The 19,415-nt window shown below is 43.5% G+C and overlaps 1 protein-coding gene across 1 annotated transcript; it reads right to left on the bottom strand.

Moving 5' to 3' along the window:
- Window positions 1–8,570: 8,570 nt before the first annotated feature.
- On the bottom strand, window positions 8,571–18,874 carry LOC120936873 (receptor-transporting protein 3-like). Its single transcript, XM_040349602.1, has 2 exons — window positions 18,660–18,874; window positions 8,571–9,513 (listed from the first exon to the last, which is right to left on the bottom strand). Exons 1-2 carry the CDS (start codon window positions 18,797–18,799, stop codon window positions 8,937–8,939), a joined length of 717 nt encoding a protein of 238 aa, XP_040205536.1. The 5' UTR covers window positions 18,800–18,874; the 3' UTR covers window positions 8,571–8,936.
- Between the last annotated feature and the right edge of the window lie 541 nt (window positions 18,875–19,415).

Genomic DNA, 19,415 nt, shown 5'->3' on the forward strand with positions numbered 1-19,415 from the left:
AGTGGAAATATGACCTATTCATGAAAAGTACATTTTTCTTCCGTCTGGCGTAACGGATCAGATGAATACGGACACAAGCTCCGTATTCATCTGATTCTCCATAGGGGAGAGCGGAGGAGAGACAGGGCGGTCTCTGCACTGTGTGCGGGGACCGCCCTGTCCGCCAACAGCTCATCGGAGATTAACGGAGGAATCCCCGCTGAGCCAAATGGGCTAACGGAGCGGATCAATACGGATCCGCTCCGTGTGAAAGAGCCCTTATGAATTCCAGAATAAGAAAAAGAAAACATCCAAAAAACAAACAGCACAGTCCAAAGTATCCTGGAACTCAGAAAGACGTTGCAGGAAGCTAAAGAGCGAAAATGTCTATACATAAGATTGAATGCAGCAAATCTCATAATCATATGAAAAATAAATGTATATATAAAAGAGGGTGCTGATGCTAAACAATAATGCTGAAAGGTTAGCAGTGTAACCATCCCAACCAGGCTTATGCCTGGTGGCCTAATAGACTGAAAAAAGAAAGAGAAATGGGATTGGAAAAGGGAAGAAAAGAATGGAGAGAAAAAGGGGAGAAAGGGTAACCAGAAGCAGAAAAGGAAAGAAAGAAGAGGAGAAAGATTCCACAGAGTATGGATCAGGAACATATTATATCAAGACGAGCATAATATCAAATCTGGAAGGTTGACTATAAGCAACCCACAGTTGCCAGACCCGAAGGAATTTATCATGTGTATCTGAAAGGATAGCTGTCCACTTTTCATTTACCATAATATCACTCATACAGTTTTTAACTGCCTCAAAGCTAAGTACAGGTGTTTTCCATGCCTTTGCTATAGTTAACTTGGTTGCAGTAAAAACATGCAGCGCTAGCTGACACCCCGGATGAAGTAATTTGGATATCGGTTTGCAGAGGAGGGCTTTATAGGGGTTCCTCTTGAGATTAATATGAAATAAGTTGCGCAGAAAAGTGTAGACTCTGACCCATAATATGCATACCTTTGGACAAGTCCACCAAATGTGTGCCATAGTGCCCTCCTGGGAACATCCACGAAAGCAAAGAGGAGAGTAAGCTGTGCTAAAAAGAGCCAGCCTAACTGGTGTATAATACTACCTGTACAATATTTTATAAGCATTTTCTAATATGAGAAATTTTTTTTGAGCATTTAGATAATGCTATAGCCATGATCTGCAAGTTCTCCTGGTCAAGCTGTTGCCCCAACTCCGCCTCCTAGTTAACATTTCAGTTCAACAGGTTTGAGCAATCTTAAAATTATTTAATGGGTAGCTTTCTTAAAGTGGAGGTTCACCCGGAATTTTTTTTTTAACATTAGATTGATGCTCATTTTGTCTAGGGGAATCGGCTATTTTTTTTTAAAAAGAAGCAGTACTTACCGTTTTAGAGAGCGATCTTCTCCGCCGCTTCCGGGTATGGGCTGCGGGACTGGGCGCTCCTATTTGATTGATAGTCTTCCGACAGGCTTCCGACGGTCGCATCTATCGCGTCACGATTTTCCGAAAGTAGCTGAACGTCGGTGTGCAGGCGCCGTATAGAGCCGCACCGACGTTCGGCTTCTTTCAGCAACTCGTGACGCGATAGATGCGACCGTCGGAAGCCTTTCGGAAGACTGTCAATCAAATAGGAACGCCCAGTCCCGAAGACCATACCCGGAAGCGGCGGAGAAGATCACTCTCTAAAACGGTAAGTACTGCTTCGTTTTAAAAAAAAACTAGCCGATTCCCCTAGACAAAATGAGCATCAATCTAATGGAAATCCAAAAATGGAACTTCTACTTTAAGTACTCGTGACCCCCTGACATGCCACATTTGGCATGGCATTTTTTGGGGGGAGGGCGGGTACCTAGTTTTCACAGGTACCCAGGTCCCACTTCCTCTCCTGGCACCGTGGCGTTGGAAATAAATTCACCTCTTCCCTGTCCCTCTTGTTACAGGTCCCAGAAGATTGTCCAGCCTTTTATAACACACAGCACAGCTTGCGCATGCGTAGTGTGCGCCTGGCTGTAAAGTCACAGCTGGACGCCCTCACTTTCAATGTCGGCGCCGCAGAGAGTAGGGGGAGAGAAGCGAGGCTACGGGCGGCCACATCACTGGACAGTGGGACAGGTGAGTGTCTGTTTATTAAAAGTCAGCAGCTACACTTTTTGTAGCAGCTGACTTTTAAATGGGTGGATCTCCAAAAGACATGCTGGTAGGTAAAATTGGATCTCGTCCAAATTGGCCCAGTATATATGTATATATGTGTGTATGACTGTGTGTCCCTAGCGTGTCATGATCCTACGGGGTAAAAATGACCGCACCAGCCAAGTAGATACTGGCTGAAAAAAGCGCCCAGAGGCGATTCAGTTCGCATGCGTTGCGCTATACAAGTCACTCATATATTCATTCATTCATCTCCGCTTAAACTGTTGAAGCATACGTGAATTTCCAGTAGATTGGGATGAGAGCCTTTGCTGTTTTTAGGAGATGCCTGGTGAGTAATCTTTTGTATTTCCCAAGGGAATGAAAGTTTATGAGTAATAAGCATGCATCGGCATCTAGGGCCAGTGAAGTTCCCGTGATTTGTTTGATCCAGCATATGATTTGTTGCCCAAAATTTAGGATTGGAGGACAGGTTCACAACATATGCAAGAATGTGCCTGAAGACTTTGACTAAAATGCACTGTTTGTTCCAAACAAACCGAAGTGATGGGGAAAAGGAAAGGTTTGTGAGCTCATAGAGGACGTAACAAGGAGGAGTAAGAAATAATTGAATGAGAAATAGATTACAGGGCCATTACATAATGGATGTGTGTGGATTATTTTTGGAGACTAATGATATTGTTAAGTGTCACTTTAATGCAAGGTTTTACAGTACATTAAAACTTCCAGGAATATAGATTCATATAGAATGGTAAACACAAAAACTTAAACTAGCTTTAAAGTCTCTAGGTTTTTCACCTTAACCTCTTGACCACTGGGCACTTAAACCCCCTTCCTAACCAGACCAATTTTCAGCTTTCGGTGCTCTCACAATTTGAATGACAATTACTCAGTCATACAACATTGTGCCCATCTGAAATTTTTGTCCTTTTTTCCCCACAAATAGAGCTTTCTTTTGGTGGTATTTGATCGCCTCTGGGTTTTTATTTTTTGCGCTAAAAAAGAAAAAACACTGACAATTCTGTAAAAAAAAAAAAAAAATCGTGTTTGTCATATTAGCGGGTATTGCGGAGTATTGGGGGTATTGCGGAGTATTGGCGGTATTGCAGAGTATGGGGGGGTTATTGCAGAGTATGGGGGGTTATTGCAGAGTATGGGGGGGTTATTGCAGAGTATGGGGGGGTTATTGCAGAGTATGGGGGGGCTATTGCAGAGTATGGGGGGGTTATTGCAGAGTATGGGGGGGTTATTGCAGAGTATGGGGGGGTTATTGCAGCGTATGGGGGGGTTATTGCAGAGTATGGGGGGGTGTGGGGGTATTGCAGAGTATGGATTTTATTGCAGAGTATTGCGCAGGGAAGGATGGCTGGATCTGTGACTGCATTTGTCACAGATCCAGCCACAGCAGCTGCTGCTGCCTCCGCTCTCCCCCCTCTCCTCTCACACTGTACCGATCGGTACAGAGAGGAGAGGGAGGAACCGGCGTCATGACATGACGCCGGTTTGTTTACAAGTGATCGCTCCGTCATCGCGCTATGTCAATGGACGCAACTCGGGAGTGCACCCGCATGAGTTCCCCCATGGAAAGTGGCTCTCCGTGGGGGAACTCGACAAAGAAGAGGGGCCAAGAGTGCCACCGGGGACCCCAGAAAAGGAGGATTGAGGCTGCTCTGTGCAAAACCTGTGCACAGAGCAGGTAAGTATAACATGTTTGTTATTGTTATAGCAATTAACCTTTACAATCACTTTAAAGAGATTTCTATGACATCACCTGGCATAACAACATATTAAATATTGAAGCATGTAGGGGATCCCTCTGTTTTCTAAATTGGTCTCAAGTATTTCTCTCCATGCACCCTGTTCATTATTGCTTTTCTCATTGAATGATTAGTTACAAAGAATACTGCTGTTTCCAGAGCAGTGATGTGTTGTCATTTGTTCAGGAAACGAAAGTGAAATTCAGCTCCCTCTATGGGAATATTCAGAGTAAAACAAATATGATTTTACATCAGGGATCCTCACATACTGCTTAGCAAGATTATTGAGGTTCTCTCATGTGCTCTCAGGAAAACACATGATGTCTTTATACCTCTTGTAAGTATGAGCGTAATTAAAAGTTATTTCTTTAAAACATTTAATGAGGACTAATAACAATAGTACAATTGTATTATGGAACAAAAAAAAAAAGATTTCATTAAAGTGTATCTATGGTCAAAATATAAAAACATATATTCACTTTCGCAATATTTTTCAATTATTTCTACTCTACTCCTGTTAACCACTCCAAAAGACCCCCTTCAGGATAAGAGCATTGGCCCAGATTCACAGCAGAGATACGACGGAGTATCTCAGATACTCCGTCGTATCTCTCAGAGTATCTATGCGACTGATTCATAGAATCAGTTACGCATAGTTTGCCCTTAGATCCGACAGGTGTAATTGTTTTACACTGTCGGATCTTAGGATGCAATACCTCGGCCGCCGCTGGGGGGAGTTTGCGTCGTAAACCAGCGTCGGGTATGCAAATTAGTAGTTACGGCGATCCACGACGGTTTTTCGCGTTCGCTACGTCGCTGCTAGTCTAGTTTCCCGTCGCAAAGTTAGTCGTCGTTTTTGCTGCCCTAACTTTACACAGCACACGTATGTGCTGTATAAAGTATGGCCGTCGTTCCCGCGTCGAAATTTGAAAATGTTTTGATCTTGCGTAAGACGTCCGGGAATACGAAAGTATGCTACGCACGTCGCCGTTCGAAAAAATTACGTCACTTCGCGCAAAGCACGGCGGGAATTTCAAAACGGAGCATGCGCAGTAGGTCAGGCGCGGGAGCGCGCATAACTTAAATGGCACACACCCCTTTGAATTACGCGGGCTTACGCCGGAGGCCGCCAGCGTAAGTTTTCATGCAAGTGCTTTGAGAATCAGGCACTTGCGATGAAAACTTGCGGCGGTGTAAGGTATCTACGATACGTTACGCCGCCGCGATTCTACATGAATCTGGGCCCCTGTTTGCTGTTTGCCACTGCGCTACTTGCACGGTTATGTAACTTGAAATTGATATCACTTTTTTCACACAAATTGATCACTACTGTTTTTTTTTTTTTTATTATATAAATAAAAGAAGGCTGAAAATGTTGACACAGTGGCTGAATGGACACAGCCAATGCTCCCAATTTGACATCCATGTGGGTGCGGGTGCTTGGCCCGAACACAGAAAGCGTAAGTTTGGGGACAAGCACTCACATGCACACGCACCAACACAGATGTCAAATTGGGAGCAGCAGCTATGTCCATGCAGCCATTGTGTCCCGATTTACATGAAAGGGACTACCTGTACAGGGATGTATGGAATACCTGTGCATCCCCATGCAGGCAAATACAGCTCTCACACGTGTATGCCTTTTTATTCCTCAGTTGTATTTTTGGTCTGATGTAGATAGAACTTTATACAAATTTAGTTATTAACTACCAGTTTTTATCTTGGGAAAAGACAGGAAAAAGGAACAGTAGCTGGAAGGACGTGATTGTGGGTTTAATCCAGGGCTCGACAAATCCTGGTCGCCAGGTCACCATGGTGACTAGAAATAAGGTCCTGGCGACTTGGCTTGGAAGGGGGGCAAAAAAAAAATAATAATTTTGTGAGCTGGCGCCATCTGGTGGTGAGCCGTTGGTATTACAAGTTATTACCACCAGATGTGTAAGCTGGCGCCACCTGGTGGTGGCCGTTGGTATTACAAGTTAAGCATTACAAGTTAAACAGCAATTCTAATGTAATTTTTCACTATTATATATATTTTTTATCCTAACACCCTAGAGAATAAAATGGCGATCATTGCAATACTTTCTGTCACGCCGTATTTGTGCAGCGGTCTTATAAGCGCACTTTTTTGGGGGAAAATTACACTTTTTTTAATTAAAAAATAAGACAACAGTAAAGTTATCCCCATTTTTTTTAATATTATGAAAGATAATGTTACGCCGAGTAAATTCATACCCAACATGTCACGCTTCAAAATTGCGTCCGCTCGTGGAATGCCGACAAACTTTTACCCTTTAAAATCTTCATAGGCGACGTTTAAAAAAAATCTACAGGTTGCATGTTTTATGTTATAGAGGAGGTCTAGGGCTAGAATTATTGCTCTCGCTCTACCAATCACGGCGATACCTCACATGTTTGGTTTGAACACTGTTTACATATGCGTGCACTGCTCACGTATGTGTTCGCTTCTGCACGCAAGCTTGTCGGGATGGGGAGCGTTTTCTGGCTCCTAACTTTTTTGGCTGGCTCCTAGATTCCAAGCAAATTTGTCAAACCCTGGTTTAACCAATCATTTTTTGCATATAAATCTTTCATGCTCCATGTAGCTAGGAGGTAGGGCAGGGGTGTCATGTGCTGTACCTCTATACTTGGTGCTAAAGGTGTCCCTCTTTCACATTTAGAGAGATGGAAGGTATGTAAATATGAAGAAAATGCCTGAAAGGACAATTTGCAGAATGCAGCACTGATATCACATTGTATTGGCCCAGCAGGTACAGAGAGACTGATTCACTCAAACTAGAAAAATGAAAATGAGCAGTTGTTGAAAATAGCAACTAGTTAAGGTTCCATTTCCATTTATTGAAAAAAATAACACATGCTTTCTAATTGGTTAAAATGTGCAGCCCTCCCTCCTGTTTATGCTATTTTTTTCCTCAAGCTTTAATAGATCATCTCCGTGATTACTTTGACTACTGGCTGACCAGACACATATCTAATATTTTCCAAGAAATCATAACCAAAAACAGTAAAAAGTACAATATATACATCTTGTGAGACACTGGCTGGCAGAATTGTGGCTGGAGTGTCAACTAGCCTCACCTACACATGGCAACTGGCTGCAGGTTTTATGGCTAACAAACTTTTCTTTTCAGAATTTTAAGTTCTGGTCTGAGTTTTAGAGCCCGGAGACTTTGTAGAACATTGAGTGTAATATTGCTTTCATTGCTAGGTTCACATCTAACCAGGTTGCCAAACCTCATTATTATTCTCAGCCGTCTTCAGGCCTTTATACTGTATGTGTGAACTGACCAACGTGCATGGCTCTTTCTCCCACTCTCTCTGCTGCTGGAGCCTGCTGCTTGGTGAAGAGACTGACAACTGACAGAACACTAAAAATGTACAAGTGCTGCCTGTTTGTTTTGAGGAACCTATTTGTACCCTGTTAGTCAGGAACTGGCCTGAGTTTAGTTAGTTGCTCGGACGAACAGATGTTTTGCTTGTTTTATGCCATGGACTTATTGTGCAAAGCCCACCTGCATTTAAAAGTTTTTTTGCTGTGGAATAAAAGCGTAGGACAAACCTGCTTGGAATGTTCCTGTGTGCCTCAGACACCGAAGATTGCTACCAACACCAGCTGAGCCCACACTTCTTACAAAAAAAAGTGCTTTGTTTTAGGTGTCAGGTTATTCTGGGCCAGATTCACAAAAGTGTCGTATCTATGCGGCTGATTCATAGAATCAGTTTGGCATAGATAGCCCTAAGATCCGACAGGTGTAAGTGACTTACACCGTCGGATCTTAGGCTGCAATTCTAGGCCGGCCGCTAGGTGGCGATTCCATTGCGGTCGGCGTAGAATATGCAAATGACTAGTTACGCCGATTCACGAACGTCCGCTTTGCCCGTCGCTCTAAATTTACGTCGTTTCCGTAGAGATACGTCGCGTAAAACTAAGGTTGCCCTCTAGGTGGACTAGTTAAGTATGGCCGTCGTTCCCGCGTCAAATTTTTAAATTTCACGTCGTTTGCGTAAGTCATCCGTGAATGGCACTGGACGCCATTTACGTTAACGTCGAAACCAATGACGTCCTTGCGATGTCATTTAGCGCAATGCACGTTGGGAAATGTTAGGGACGGAGCATGCGCAGTACGTTCAGCGCGATAACGCGCCTAATTTAAATGGTGCCCGCCCCATTTGAATTAAGCGGGCTTGCGCCGAGCGGATTTACGCTACGCCGCCGCAAGTTTACAGGTAAGTGCTTTGTGAATCAGGCACTTACGCTGTAAACCTGCGGCGGTGTAACGTAAATGGGATACGTTACGCCGCCGCAGCGTAACAGATTTCTACGTGAATCTGCCCCTCTATTTTCTGCTGAAAATTCAATTATTGTCTATAAGTGCTGAACCTGTGTTTTAATATAGGTGTAGCCGTCAGCTATGCTGATACCAGCCCATGTGCTCTTCAGCTTTGTGATCACTTAAGGATTTTTTTAAGAAACCCCTTAAAGAAAGGGAAGCTCTGCTGATTTTATCATCCAAACAAAATGCTGTTTTTTATTTTCCTTGCATGTCCTCCTCAGATCTACAGCGACTGCACTTCCAAGTTCACTTGTAGTGCAAAGTGGATTTCCCTCTAGTAAATAAAACCCATAGTATATTAATATTTCAAAGACTTTATTAACTAACCATGAACTGCAAGACCTGCACAATTCCTGCAGACACTTCTTGACTGTTGAATCATTTTTATATTGCAGCAAATGATAGAAAAGCAGGTGACTAGACTCATCATTTATAAAAACTAAAATATTTGCTTTGGTCAGTTTTATCTATTATTATAGGCTACAGATAAAGCATCATGAAATGGTATAAGATAAATGAAAGTAAGGTCAATTGCGAGAATATTAATGTATTTGCCTAAATCAAAGATGATTTTTTGCTATTCTGTTTTGCTGAAAAGCCGTTCTGTTTTGGTGAAGTTTATCATTTTTGTGTGTTACTATTGTGCAGTGATTTCTTTACACATTTACAGTATTATACAACAGGGTCCTGATGAGTCAATTTGCTCATCCGATGGTATGTTAACAATGTAATGTGAGCTCTCTCCCACTCCCGTTTCTTCCCTATCCGAATAGGCTGATCTCAGAGGTTGCAATAAACTTTGATGATGAGCGTACGTGTTAGGGAGAGGAAATCTTTTCTTCTTCTGTTGACTTCCTTGATTTGTTCTCTTCGGTAAAATGTGCCGTTTGTCAGAATATTGGATGTCTGTGTCGCATTTACAAATCCCCAATGCACAGCCCTCGCAGTTGTTGTAATCATGAGGACCATCGTGCCTGGCATCTGTCACAAAGTTCCGTGGCAAATTAGCTATAGGCAAGTTGTAAAATTTCTGGGCTATTTTATTAACCAAATTGCCTATAGCTATCTCAATGTTCTCTACCAGGAAAGTAGGCTCCTCATACTTGGCCGCTGTGCACATTTTGCACTTTTGCTTGAAAACATGCATCCTCGCCTGCCCGGTTCGTCTTTTCAGTTTCATGTGGAATAAAATGTGAACCTTTGAAGAAACCCAGGAGCGACCACAGATTGAGCAATAAAACCTAAAATAAAAACATTTAAATAAAATTTTGAATTGGAAATAGACACATAGAGAATGTTATAATTAAAAAAGTCAGGCTACGTTGTGTGGAAGACAGTAGTCTAAAAGGTACTTGTATATTTATTAACACCACATTTTGTTTGCTGCTTCTGTATCTTTACAGGATCAGTTCACTATAAACATATATGTGAGAGCAGGCTGATTCACTTGGCTTCCAAAAATCTGTTGGGTACACCTGACTCTGAGTTTTTAAAGTGTTACTAAACCCAGGACCCTGCATTCACTATATCTGATCTCCCACAGTACACAGAACTTGGAAGTGCAATTATTTTAGTAAATATAAACTGCAAAATACCTTTTCTCATCAGCAGTATATAGCAGTTTAGTGACTTGTATGAGTGTCTGGTTAAAGCTTGTGGGAGGAGTTTTCATTCTGTACTGACTGTCCTATCAGGATGCAGGACCCCTGATCTCTAACATTACACACCAAACTGAGCATGTGCAGCCTGACCCCTGGCTCTGTATTATCAATAAATATATTGGGGACAGTGGAAGGAAGAGAGGATCAGAGGAGACAGGATAAAACAGCCTTTTTACACAATGCAGAGGATTAACCCCTTAGGTTGTACAATGAGTATAACAAGCAGGCTTTACTGCATATACAGACTGGTTTTACTGTTGTGGGTTTACTAACACTTCAAGGGTACAACTGGAAATTCCATTTTGTGCTACAGTTGCACAGAGAGATGTAAAAAAAAAGAGTTTTTTTTCCTTTAGTATTTTCCTGAAATTGAAAAAGTAAAGTTTAATAGAATTACCTGTTTTTATTCATCTGTAAATAGCTGCACAGTGTGCATTATTTATCATAGGAAAAAAAATCAAGATTTGCAGGGACAAGTCTACAGATACTTAAAGGGGTGTTCCAGCCAATTTGTATGTTTATTAAAAGTCAGCAGCTACAAAAAGTGTAGCTGCTGGCTTTTAATAAACAGACACTTACCTGCTCCAGCGCTCCAGCGACGTGCCGGCCGGGGCTCCGCTCCTCTCCCCCCCTCCCCGGCCGGCGTCTTCATTCTCAGTGTGGGCACCCGGCCGTGACAGCTTTCGGCTTCACGGCCGGGCACCCACTGCGCATGCGCGAGCGGCACTGCGCATGGGCGAGCGGCGCGGCCCAGCGCTGCGCCGTGTAATTGGCCAGGAGATCGCCTAGGACCTGTGACGTGTCCTAGGCGATCGCCTACAGCAGCCCCTTCCTGTAGGCGATTAAGCTTAGTCGCCTACAGAAAGGAGGATGTGGGACAGGAAGTCCCACTCTTCCTGAAGCCCCCACTCCCCCCCCAAAAAAATTACATGCCAAATGTGGCATGTAAGGGGGTGAGGAGTGGGATAAGCGGAAGTTCAAATTTGGGTGGAACTCCTCTTTAAAGTTAAGAATGTTTCGATGGACACAATCAGTGTCACAGACAAATGAATGAAGTGTTGAAAAACACATTCATTATAGCACCTCTCAGGATATCCACTAAGGCGGCTTTAACTACTTCAGCCCTGGAAGATTTTACCCCCTTCCTGACCAGAGCACTTTTTACAATTTGGCACTGCATCACTTTAACTGACAATTGCGGGGTCGTTTAAGGCTGTACCCAAACAAAATTTGTACGCTTTTTTTCCCCACAAATAGAGCTTTCTATTGGTGGTATTTGATCACCTCTGCGGTTTTAATTTTTTTCGCTATAAACAAAAAACAAGCAATGATTTTGGATAAAAACAATATATTTTACTTTTTGCTATTAACCTCTATACTACCAGCCGTCGTCAATTGACGGCGGCAAGGTAGCTCAGTTATTCTGACAGGAAGTCATGTAACGTCCTCGTCTTTTAAAGCCGCTAGGGGGTGAGCGCGCACCTGTAGCATTACTGGGAACACGATGCGCGTGCCCGGCAGTATAGCCTCAAGCTGTCTGGCCGGGTGCCCACAGTCTCTAGAGGAGGAGAGGAACGAGGCTTTGTGCTGCCGCATCATTGGACCGTAGGACAGGTGAGTGTCTGTTTATTAGAAGTCAGCAGCTATACTTTTTGCAGTTGCTGACTTTTAATAAACTGAAAAAAGCCTGTAACTCCGCTTTAACTAATATAAAATTTGGCAATAAACTATTTAATATCATAGCACAGATCAGAGTAAACAGAGCTGTAAGAAAACTGATATTAAATAAACAATGAAACCAAAGTAACCCTTCCCGTCAATAAATAAAGGGAATTGACTGTCCTACTGAAGTGCAAACGCTCCCAGGTTCCTGCACATACCTTTTCCTAACTTCCCAGGAGCCCCTTTACCTCAGGAGCTCTGATATGAAAATGCCAACATTCTCAGTATTGGCCAAGGGCTGGACTGCCCTGTCTGAATTCCACAACTACTTAAATATTAGCTACTCTGAACCTTCCTTCTTCTACCCACTCCACTTAAAGGGATTGTAAACCTTTGTGGTTTTTCACCCTAATGCATCCTATGCATTAAGGTTAAAAAACTTCTGGCAGTGACCGCCCCACAGCCCCCCCCCCCCCCCATTTTACTTACCTAAGCCCTGTATTTCCCTTGGGCGAGACGCGATGTCCCTCTCTGCACGGGGCTCTTGATTGGATAGATTGATTGCAGCGCAGCCATTGGCTCCCGCTGCTGTCGATCAAATCCAATGACGCAAGCACTGGGGGGCAGGGCTGAGTCTGGCATTCGTGTCTATGGATGCCGAATGCTGGACTTGGGAGCACGCCCCCAAGGTAACCCCCAGAAGAGCGCTTCTCCTAGGGGGTTATCTGATGTGAGGAGGAGCCACGAAAGCCACAGAGGGACCCCAGAAGTGGATGATCGGGGCTACTCTGTGCAAAGCGAGTTGCACAGTGGAGGTAAGTATGACATGTTTGTTATTTAAAAATAAAAATAAAACAAAGGCTTTCAATCACTTTAAGGTTCTACCTTTAACTGTATGATGCATACTAGAACATTGTGACATTCATTTGGGGGGGGGGGGTTCACAGTTTAATACCGCTTTAAACCTGCCCAGGGTCCAATCTTTTTTTTTTTTTTTGCGGTTTACTACTGCTTAACCACTTGCCGACCGCGCACCGTCGTTATACGTCCACAAGGTGGCTCGGCTGGGCGAGAGCACGTAATATGACGTCCTCTCTCCCAGCCGCCACTAGTCGCCCCCGACTCCCGTGCGTGTGCCCGGCAGGCGCGGTCGCCGCCGGGCACACGCGATCGCTCGTTACAGAGCGGGGACCGGGAGCTGTGTGTGTAAACACACAGCTCCCGGTCCTGTCAGCAGGGGAAATGCTGATCTTCGGTTCATACAATGTATGAACCGAGGATCAGTGTTTCCCCTAGTGAGGCCACCCCCCCCCCCACAGTAAGAACACACCCAGACATACTTAACCCCTTCCCCGCCCCCTAGTGTTAACCCCTTCACCGCCAGTGGCATTTTTATAGTAATCCAATGCATTTTTATAGCACTGATCGCTATAAAAATGCCAATGGTCCCAAAAATGTGTCAAAAGTGTCCGAAGTGTCCGCCATAATGTCGCAATACCAAAAAAAAAATCGCTGATCGCCGCCATTACTAGTAAAAAAAATATAATAAAAATGACATAAAAATACCCCCTATTTTGTAAACGCTATAACTTTTGCGCAAACCAATCAATAAACGCTTATTGCGATTTTTTTTTACGAAAAATATGTAGAAGAAAACGTATCGGCCTAAACTGAGGAAAAAAAATGTTTTTTTATATATTTTTGGGGGATATTTATTATAGCAAAATGTAAAAAATATTAATTTTTTTCAAAATTGGCTCTCTATTTTTGTTTATAGCGCAAAAATTAAAAACCGCAGAGGTGATCAAATACCACCAAAAGTAAGCTCTATTTGTGGGGAAAAAAGGACGCCAATTTTGTTTGGGAGCCACGTCGCACGACCGCGCAATTGTCTGTTAAAGCAACGCAGTCCCGAATCGCAAAAAGTACTCTGGTCTTTGGGCAGCAATATGGTCCGGGGGGTAAGTGGTTAAAGAGCATGGCATAACATTTATTCTCTTGGGTTTAAATAAAATGTATTTTATTGCAGCTTACCAGACCTCATAAGGTGGCAACATTAATTTTATTAATTTTTTAACCTGGTGTTCCTATCAATAACTGTGTGTCCTAGTGTGACAACACTCTCTCCCTGTGGTGTTTCTTTAAAGTGGAGGTTCACCCTAAAACAATTATATAACATTACATCCAGCATACTTGCGACATGAACAGTATGCTGGTATTTTTTTTTTACATACCGTTATATTGTTATTTCCCCCCCCCTCTTCCGGGTTCTGATTCCCACGGGACTGGGCGTTCCTATTCAGAAGGTAGATGATTGACGTCTGGTGAAAAACTTCCTAAGGCGCGTCACCAGTTTTCCGTAAATAGCCGACCTGCGAGTCGACTCCATATGTTAGCTCTACACGGCGGGCGCAGGCGCCGTATAGAGTCGACTCGCAGGTCGGCTATCAATCATCTACCTCCTGAATAGGAACGCCCAGTCCCGCGGGAATCAGAACCCAGAAGCCGGGGGGAAAATAACAATATAACAGTATGTACGGCGAAAAAAAAAAAATACCAGCATACTGTTCATATCGCAAGTATGCTGGATGTAATGTTATATAATTGTTTTAAGGTGAACCTCCACTTTAGGGTGTAGCATTGTGTTAAAGGCTGGGCTTCTCCTAAGGGTCACAGGAGTGCAATTAGAGAGCGGGCTGAAGTCCGCTGTCTGCTGACGTCACCAAGTTAAGTCCAGGCAGTGATGACAGCATGAGACAGCCGCTCCATAGCTCAGCGCTCCAATGAGCGTAGAGGAGCATAGCCGGAGAGCTGCTGATTGACAGTCAGCAGCTCTCCGCTGGGTGAGCCAAGAGAAACGAGCCATCAGCGGTGTTCAGTGGCTTGGTTCTCAGTTCAGAGACGCCAGGGAACAGATGCAGCATTAGACCGATGCTGCATTCATCTAGGTAAGTATGATTAGGGGGGGGGGAAACATACTTCTCCTTTAACCACTTAACCACCAGCCGCCGTCATATAACGGCGGCAAGGTGGTTGCTTAACTGGGGGTCGCCGTTATTTAACGGTGCCCACCAGAAGCAGTAATGCGCGCCGCCTCGGGCGCGCACACTGAAAATTCTGTGCGCGCCGGGTCTATGAGACCCGGCGCTACACAGATCTCGGTAACTGACCGACAACAGCGGTCTTTTACCATGTGATCGCGCCGTCCAATGACGGCGCGATCACAGGTAAACAAACCGGCGTCATTTGATGACGCCGGTTCCTCCCTCCTCTCGCTGTACCGATCGGTACAGTGTGAGAGGAGAGCGCGGATGGCAGCAGCAGTGTGGGATGGATCTGTGACTATTGCAGTCACAGATCCATCCATCCCTGCTCAGCCATCCCTGCATTAACCCCTGCAATACTCCTGCCTTCCCTGCGCAATACTCTGCAATGCTCTGCCTTCCCTGCGCAATTACTCTGCAATACCCCCTGCGCAATAATCTGCAATACCCCCCGCGCAATACTCTGCAAAACCCCTGCTTAATACTCTGCAAAACCCCCGCGCAATACTCTGCAAAACCGCCGCGCAATACTCTGCAAAACCCCTGCGCAATACTCTGCAAAACCCCTGCGCAATACTCTGCAAAACCCCGCGCAATACTCTGCAAACCCCGCGCAATACTCTGCAAAACCCCCACGCAATACTCTGCAAACCCCCGCGCAATACTCTGCAAAACCCCTGCGCAATACTCTGCAAAACCCCTGCGCAATACTCTGCAATACCCCCGCGCAATACTCTGCAATACCCCCGCGCAATACTCTGCAATACCCCCGCGCAATACTCTGCAGTACCCCTTGCGCGATACTCTGCAATACCCCCGCGCGATACTCTGCAATACCCCCGCGCGATACTCTGCAATACCCCCGCGCGATACTCTGCAATACCCCCGCGCGATACTCTGCAATACCCCCGCGCGATACTCTGCAATACCCCCGCGCGATACTCTGCAATACCCCCGCGCGATACTCTGCAGTACCCCCGCGCAATACTCTGCAGTACCCCTTGCGCAATACTCTGCAGTACCCCTTGCGCAATACTCTGCAGTACCCCTTGCGCAATACTCTGCAATACCCCCCGCGCAATACTCTGCAATACCCCCCGCGCAATACTCTGCAATACCCCCCGCGCAATACTCTGCAATACCCCCCGCGCAATACTCTGCAATACCCCCCGCACAATACTCTGCAATACCCCCGCACAATACTCTGCAATACCCCCCGCACAATACTCTGCAATACCCCCCGCACAATACTCTGCAATACCCCCGCACAATACTCTGCAATACCCCCCACACAATACTCTGCAATACCCTCCACACAATACTCTGCAATACCCCCCACACAATACTCTGCAATACCCCCCACACAATACTCTGCAATACCCCCCACACAATACTCTGCAATACCCCCCACACAATACTCTGCAATACCCCCGCACCATACTCTGCAATACCCCCGCACCAATACTTTGCAATACCCCCGCACCAATACTTTGCAATTCCCCGGCCAATACTCTGCAATACCCCAACACCAATACTCTGCAATACCCCAACACCAATACTCTGCAATACCCCAACACCAATACTTTGCAATACCCCGGCCAATACTCTGCAATACCCAGAAAATACTCTGGGGAAAAAAATGTGTTTTAACCACTTCCCGCCCACGTCATATGAGGTCCTTGACTTTGTGCAGGGATATCTAAATGATGCCTGCAGCTACAGGCATCATTCAGATATCATTTTTTTCAGCCGGCGATTCTCTACACCATAAGAACTATCATGGCGGCTGTTCCGCCTCTTGATCGTTCTTACGGGAGGCAAAAGTGGACGTCCCCACTCCCTTCGCCCTCCGGTGCTTCTTCTGACTCACCGCTGCGATCGAAGCCAGGATCGTTTTTTTTTTTGGGGGGTTTTTTCAGGCTTCCCAGCCTAGAGGTGAGATGTGGGGTCTTATTGACCCCATATCTCACTGTAAAGAGGACCTGTCATGCTATATTCCTATTACAAGGGATGTTTACATTCCTTGTAATTGGAATAAAAGTGATCAAAACATAAATTTTTGGAGAAAAACGTGTCAAACTAAAATAAATAAAGTAAAATGAACAATAAAAATAAAAAATAAATATTTAAAGCGCCCCTGTTCCCGCGTGCTCGTATACAGAAGCGAATGTGCACGTAAGTCCCGCCCACATATGAAAACGGTGTTCAAACCACACATGTGGGGTATCGCTGCGAATGTTAGAGCGAGAGCAATCATTTTGGCCCCAGACCTCCTCTGTAACTAAAAACATGTAACCAGTAAAAACATTTAAAACGTCGCCTATGGGGATTTTTAAGTAGCGAAGTTTGGCGCCATTCCACAAGCGTGTGCAATATTGAAGGGTGACATGTTGGGTATCTATTTACTCGGCGTAACTTCATCTTTCATATTATGCAAAAACATTGGGCTAACTTTAATGTTTTTTTTTTTTAAAAGCACAAAACTGTTTTATTTCCCAAAAAAATGCGTTCGAAAAATTGCTGTGCAAATACCATGCGCGATAAAAAGTTGCAACGACCGCCATTGTATTCTCTAGGGTCTTTGCTAAAAAAGCATATATAATGTTTTGGGGTTCTATGTAATTTTCTAGCAAATAAATGATGATTTTTACATGTAGGAGAGAAATGTCAGAACTGGTCTGGGTGCTCCAGAACGCCTGATGGTGCTCCCTGCATGTTGGGCCTCTGTATGTGGCCGTGCTGTGTAAAAGTCTCACACATGTGGTATCGCCATACTCGGGAGGAATAGCAGAATGTGTTTTGGGGTGTATTTTGTGGTATGAATATGCTGTGTGCGAGAAATAACCTGCTAATATGAAACTTTTGTGGAAAAAAAATAAAAATAAAAAAAACCTTGATTTTGCAAAGAATTGTGGGAAAAAATTACAACTTCAAAAAACTCACCATGCCTCTTTCTAAATACCTTGGAATGTCTTCTTTCCAAAAAGGGGTCATTTAGGGGGTATTTGTACTTTTCTGGCATGTTAGGGTCTCAAGAAATGAGAAAGGCCGTCAGTACTTCAGATGTGATCAAATTGATAAATTTTCAGTAATTGGTACCATAGCTTGTAGACCCTATAACTTTCACCCAGACTAAATAATAACCCATTTTTTTTTTTTTAACCAAAGATATGTAGCAGTATACATTTTAGGCCAAATTTATGAAGAAAAATTCATTTTTTGCAAAATTTTATAATAGAAATGAAAAAAAATTCATTTTTTTACAAAATTTTCGTTCTTTGTTCATTATTAGCGGAAAAAATAAAAACCGCAGAGGTGATCAAATACCACCAAAAGAAAGCTCTATTTGTGGGGGAAAAAAGGACAAAAATTTCATTTGGTTACAGTGTTGTATGACTGAGTTATTGTCATTCAAAATGTGAGAGCACCGAAAGCTGAAAATTGGTCTGGTTATTAAGGGTGTTTAAGTGCCCAGTTGTCAAGTGGTTAAGGAACTACAGAACACTGCCTCATCTTCTAATCTTCTAATTTTCTTAATAAAGGAGTTGTTCTATGGTTCACAGAGGTAACTTGTGCAGGTTTGATAAGACTTCTTGAGAAAAGACTACCGAGTGCAGATGATACAGAGCAGCATTGGCATGCTGATAGAAAAATGCTTTTTATGCATTTATGAAACAGATATAGCAAAACACTTTCAATCGTGTATTTAACAGTCCAATTAGAAACAATTAGAAAAGTTAATTGTTAACGTTTACAAACAGTATACTCTAATGTCAATGTCTAAATGTGCATATGTTATAATAGTTAGGCATACACCAGATAGGTCTATTATCCCCAATTAAAACCGTCCTGCTGCTGGACAATTTACACTGTTGTATCCTCTGCAGTATTTGACCTCAAGTCTTTTTTTTACCCTTGGTAAATTGACCCAGACATAGTTGCCCACCAGTAAGAGGGATACATCATGTTGCAGCGCTGGGAATTCAGTAACATGTAAAAATTTCAATGAAATGACTATACCTGGCATAACAACATTGTACATACTGCTGCCAGCCCATCCGTTCCTGGTAATGTTCATCCACAGAGAAGTTCCACACATCAAAGACCCCTCTGTTTTCTAAATCATTCTCAAATATTTCTCTCCATGTGTCCCTGTCCATTATTGCTCTTCTCACTGAGTGAACAGCTACAAAGTCAATTGCTGTTTCCAGAAAAGTGATGTGTCATTTATTCAGGAAACGAAACTAGAATTCAGCTCCCTCTATAATGTTGGCTGGGCAGAAGCATAGCTCCAAATTTTATGACATAAGAAAGAGGGAAACCTTTTAGCACAAAGTATACAGGCAAAATGAACACTCCTGTCATGACCCAAGTTACATGGACCCCAAAAATGCATGTCGAAGAATGATTTTACCACTATGTTTCCTTTACACTGGCTTTTCAAGATAGAAAATGGGATATTAAAAAAAAAACAATTGGGGAGTATGAGACTTTATGGGTGCTGCTTGATAGTAAAAATATATCACAACTTGTATAATATAAAAATGTATTTTATTACAAAAAAAGAGGGAAAATACAGAACTATCACATATGAAGAAAGAGATACATTTGCTCTATGCAATTTTTCTACACTTATGTTCTACATGTTTCGCCTTACGGCTTCCTCAGGAACAGTGTGGATATTCTTCTTTAATAGATAAATACAGATGTAAAAACAGTTTTACATATCAAAACACATTTGAAAATGCATCTAAATTGAACATATATGTACATACC

The sequence above is a fragment of the Rana temporaria genome, chromosome 4 (assembly GCF_905171775.1).
Source record: "Rana temporaria chromosome 4, aRanTem1.1, whole genome shotgun sequence".
Taxonomy (NCBI): domain Eukaryota; kingdom Metazoa; phylum Chordata; class Amphibia; order Anura; family Ranidae; genus Rana; species Rana temporaria.

Coding starts and splice junctions, on each gene's coding strand:
- LOC120936873 (XM_040349602.1), bottom strand. CDS start 18,799: ATGGACAGGGACACATGGAGAGAAATATTTGAGAATGATTTAGAAAAC. Junction 9,514..18,659: donor GTACAATGTTGTTATGCCAG/GTATAGTCATTT, acceptor TTTTTATTTTAG/GTTTTATTGCTCAATCTGTG.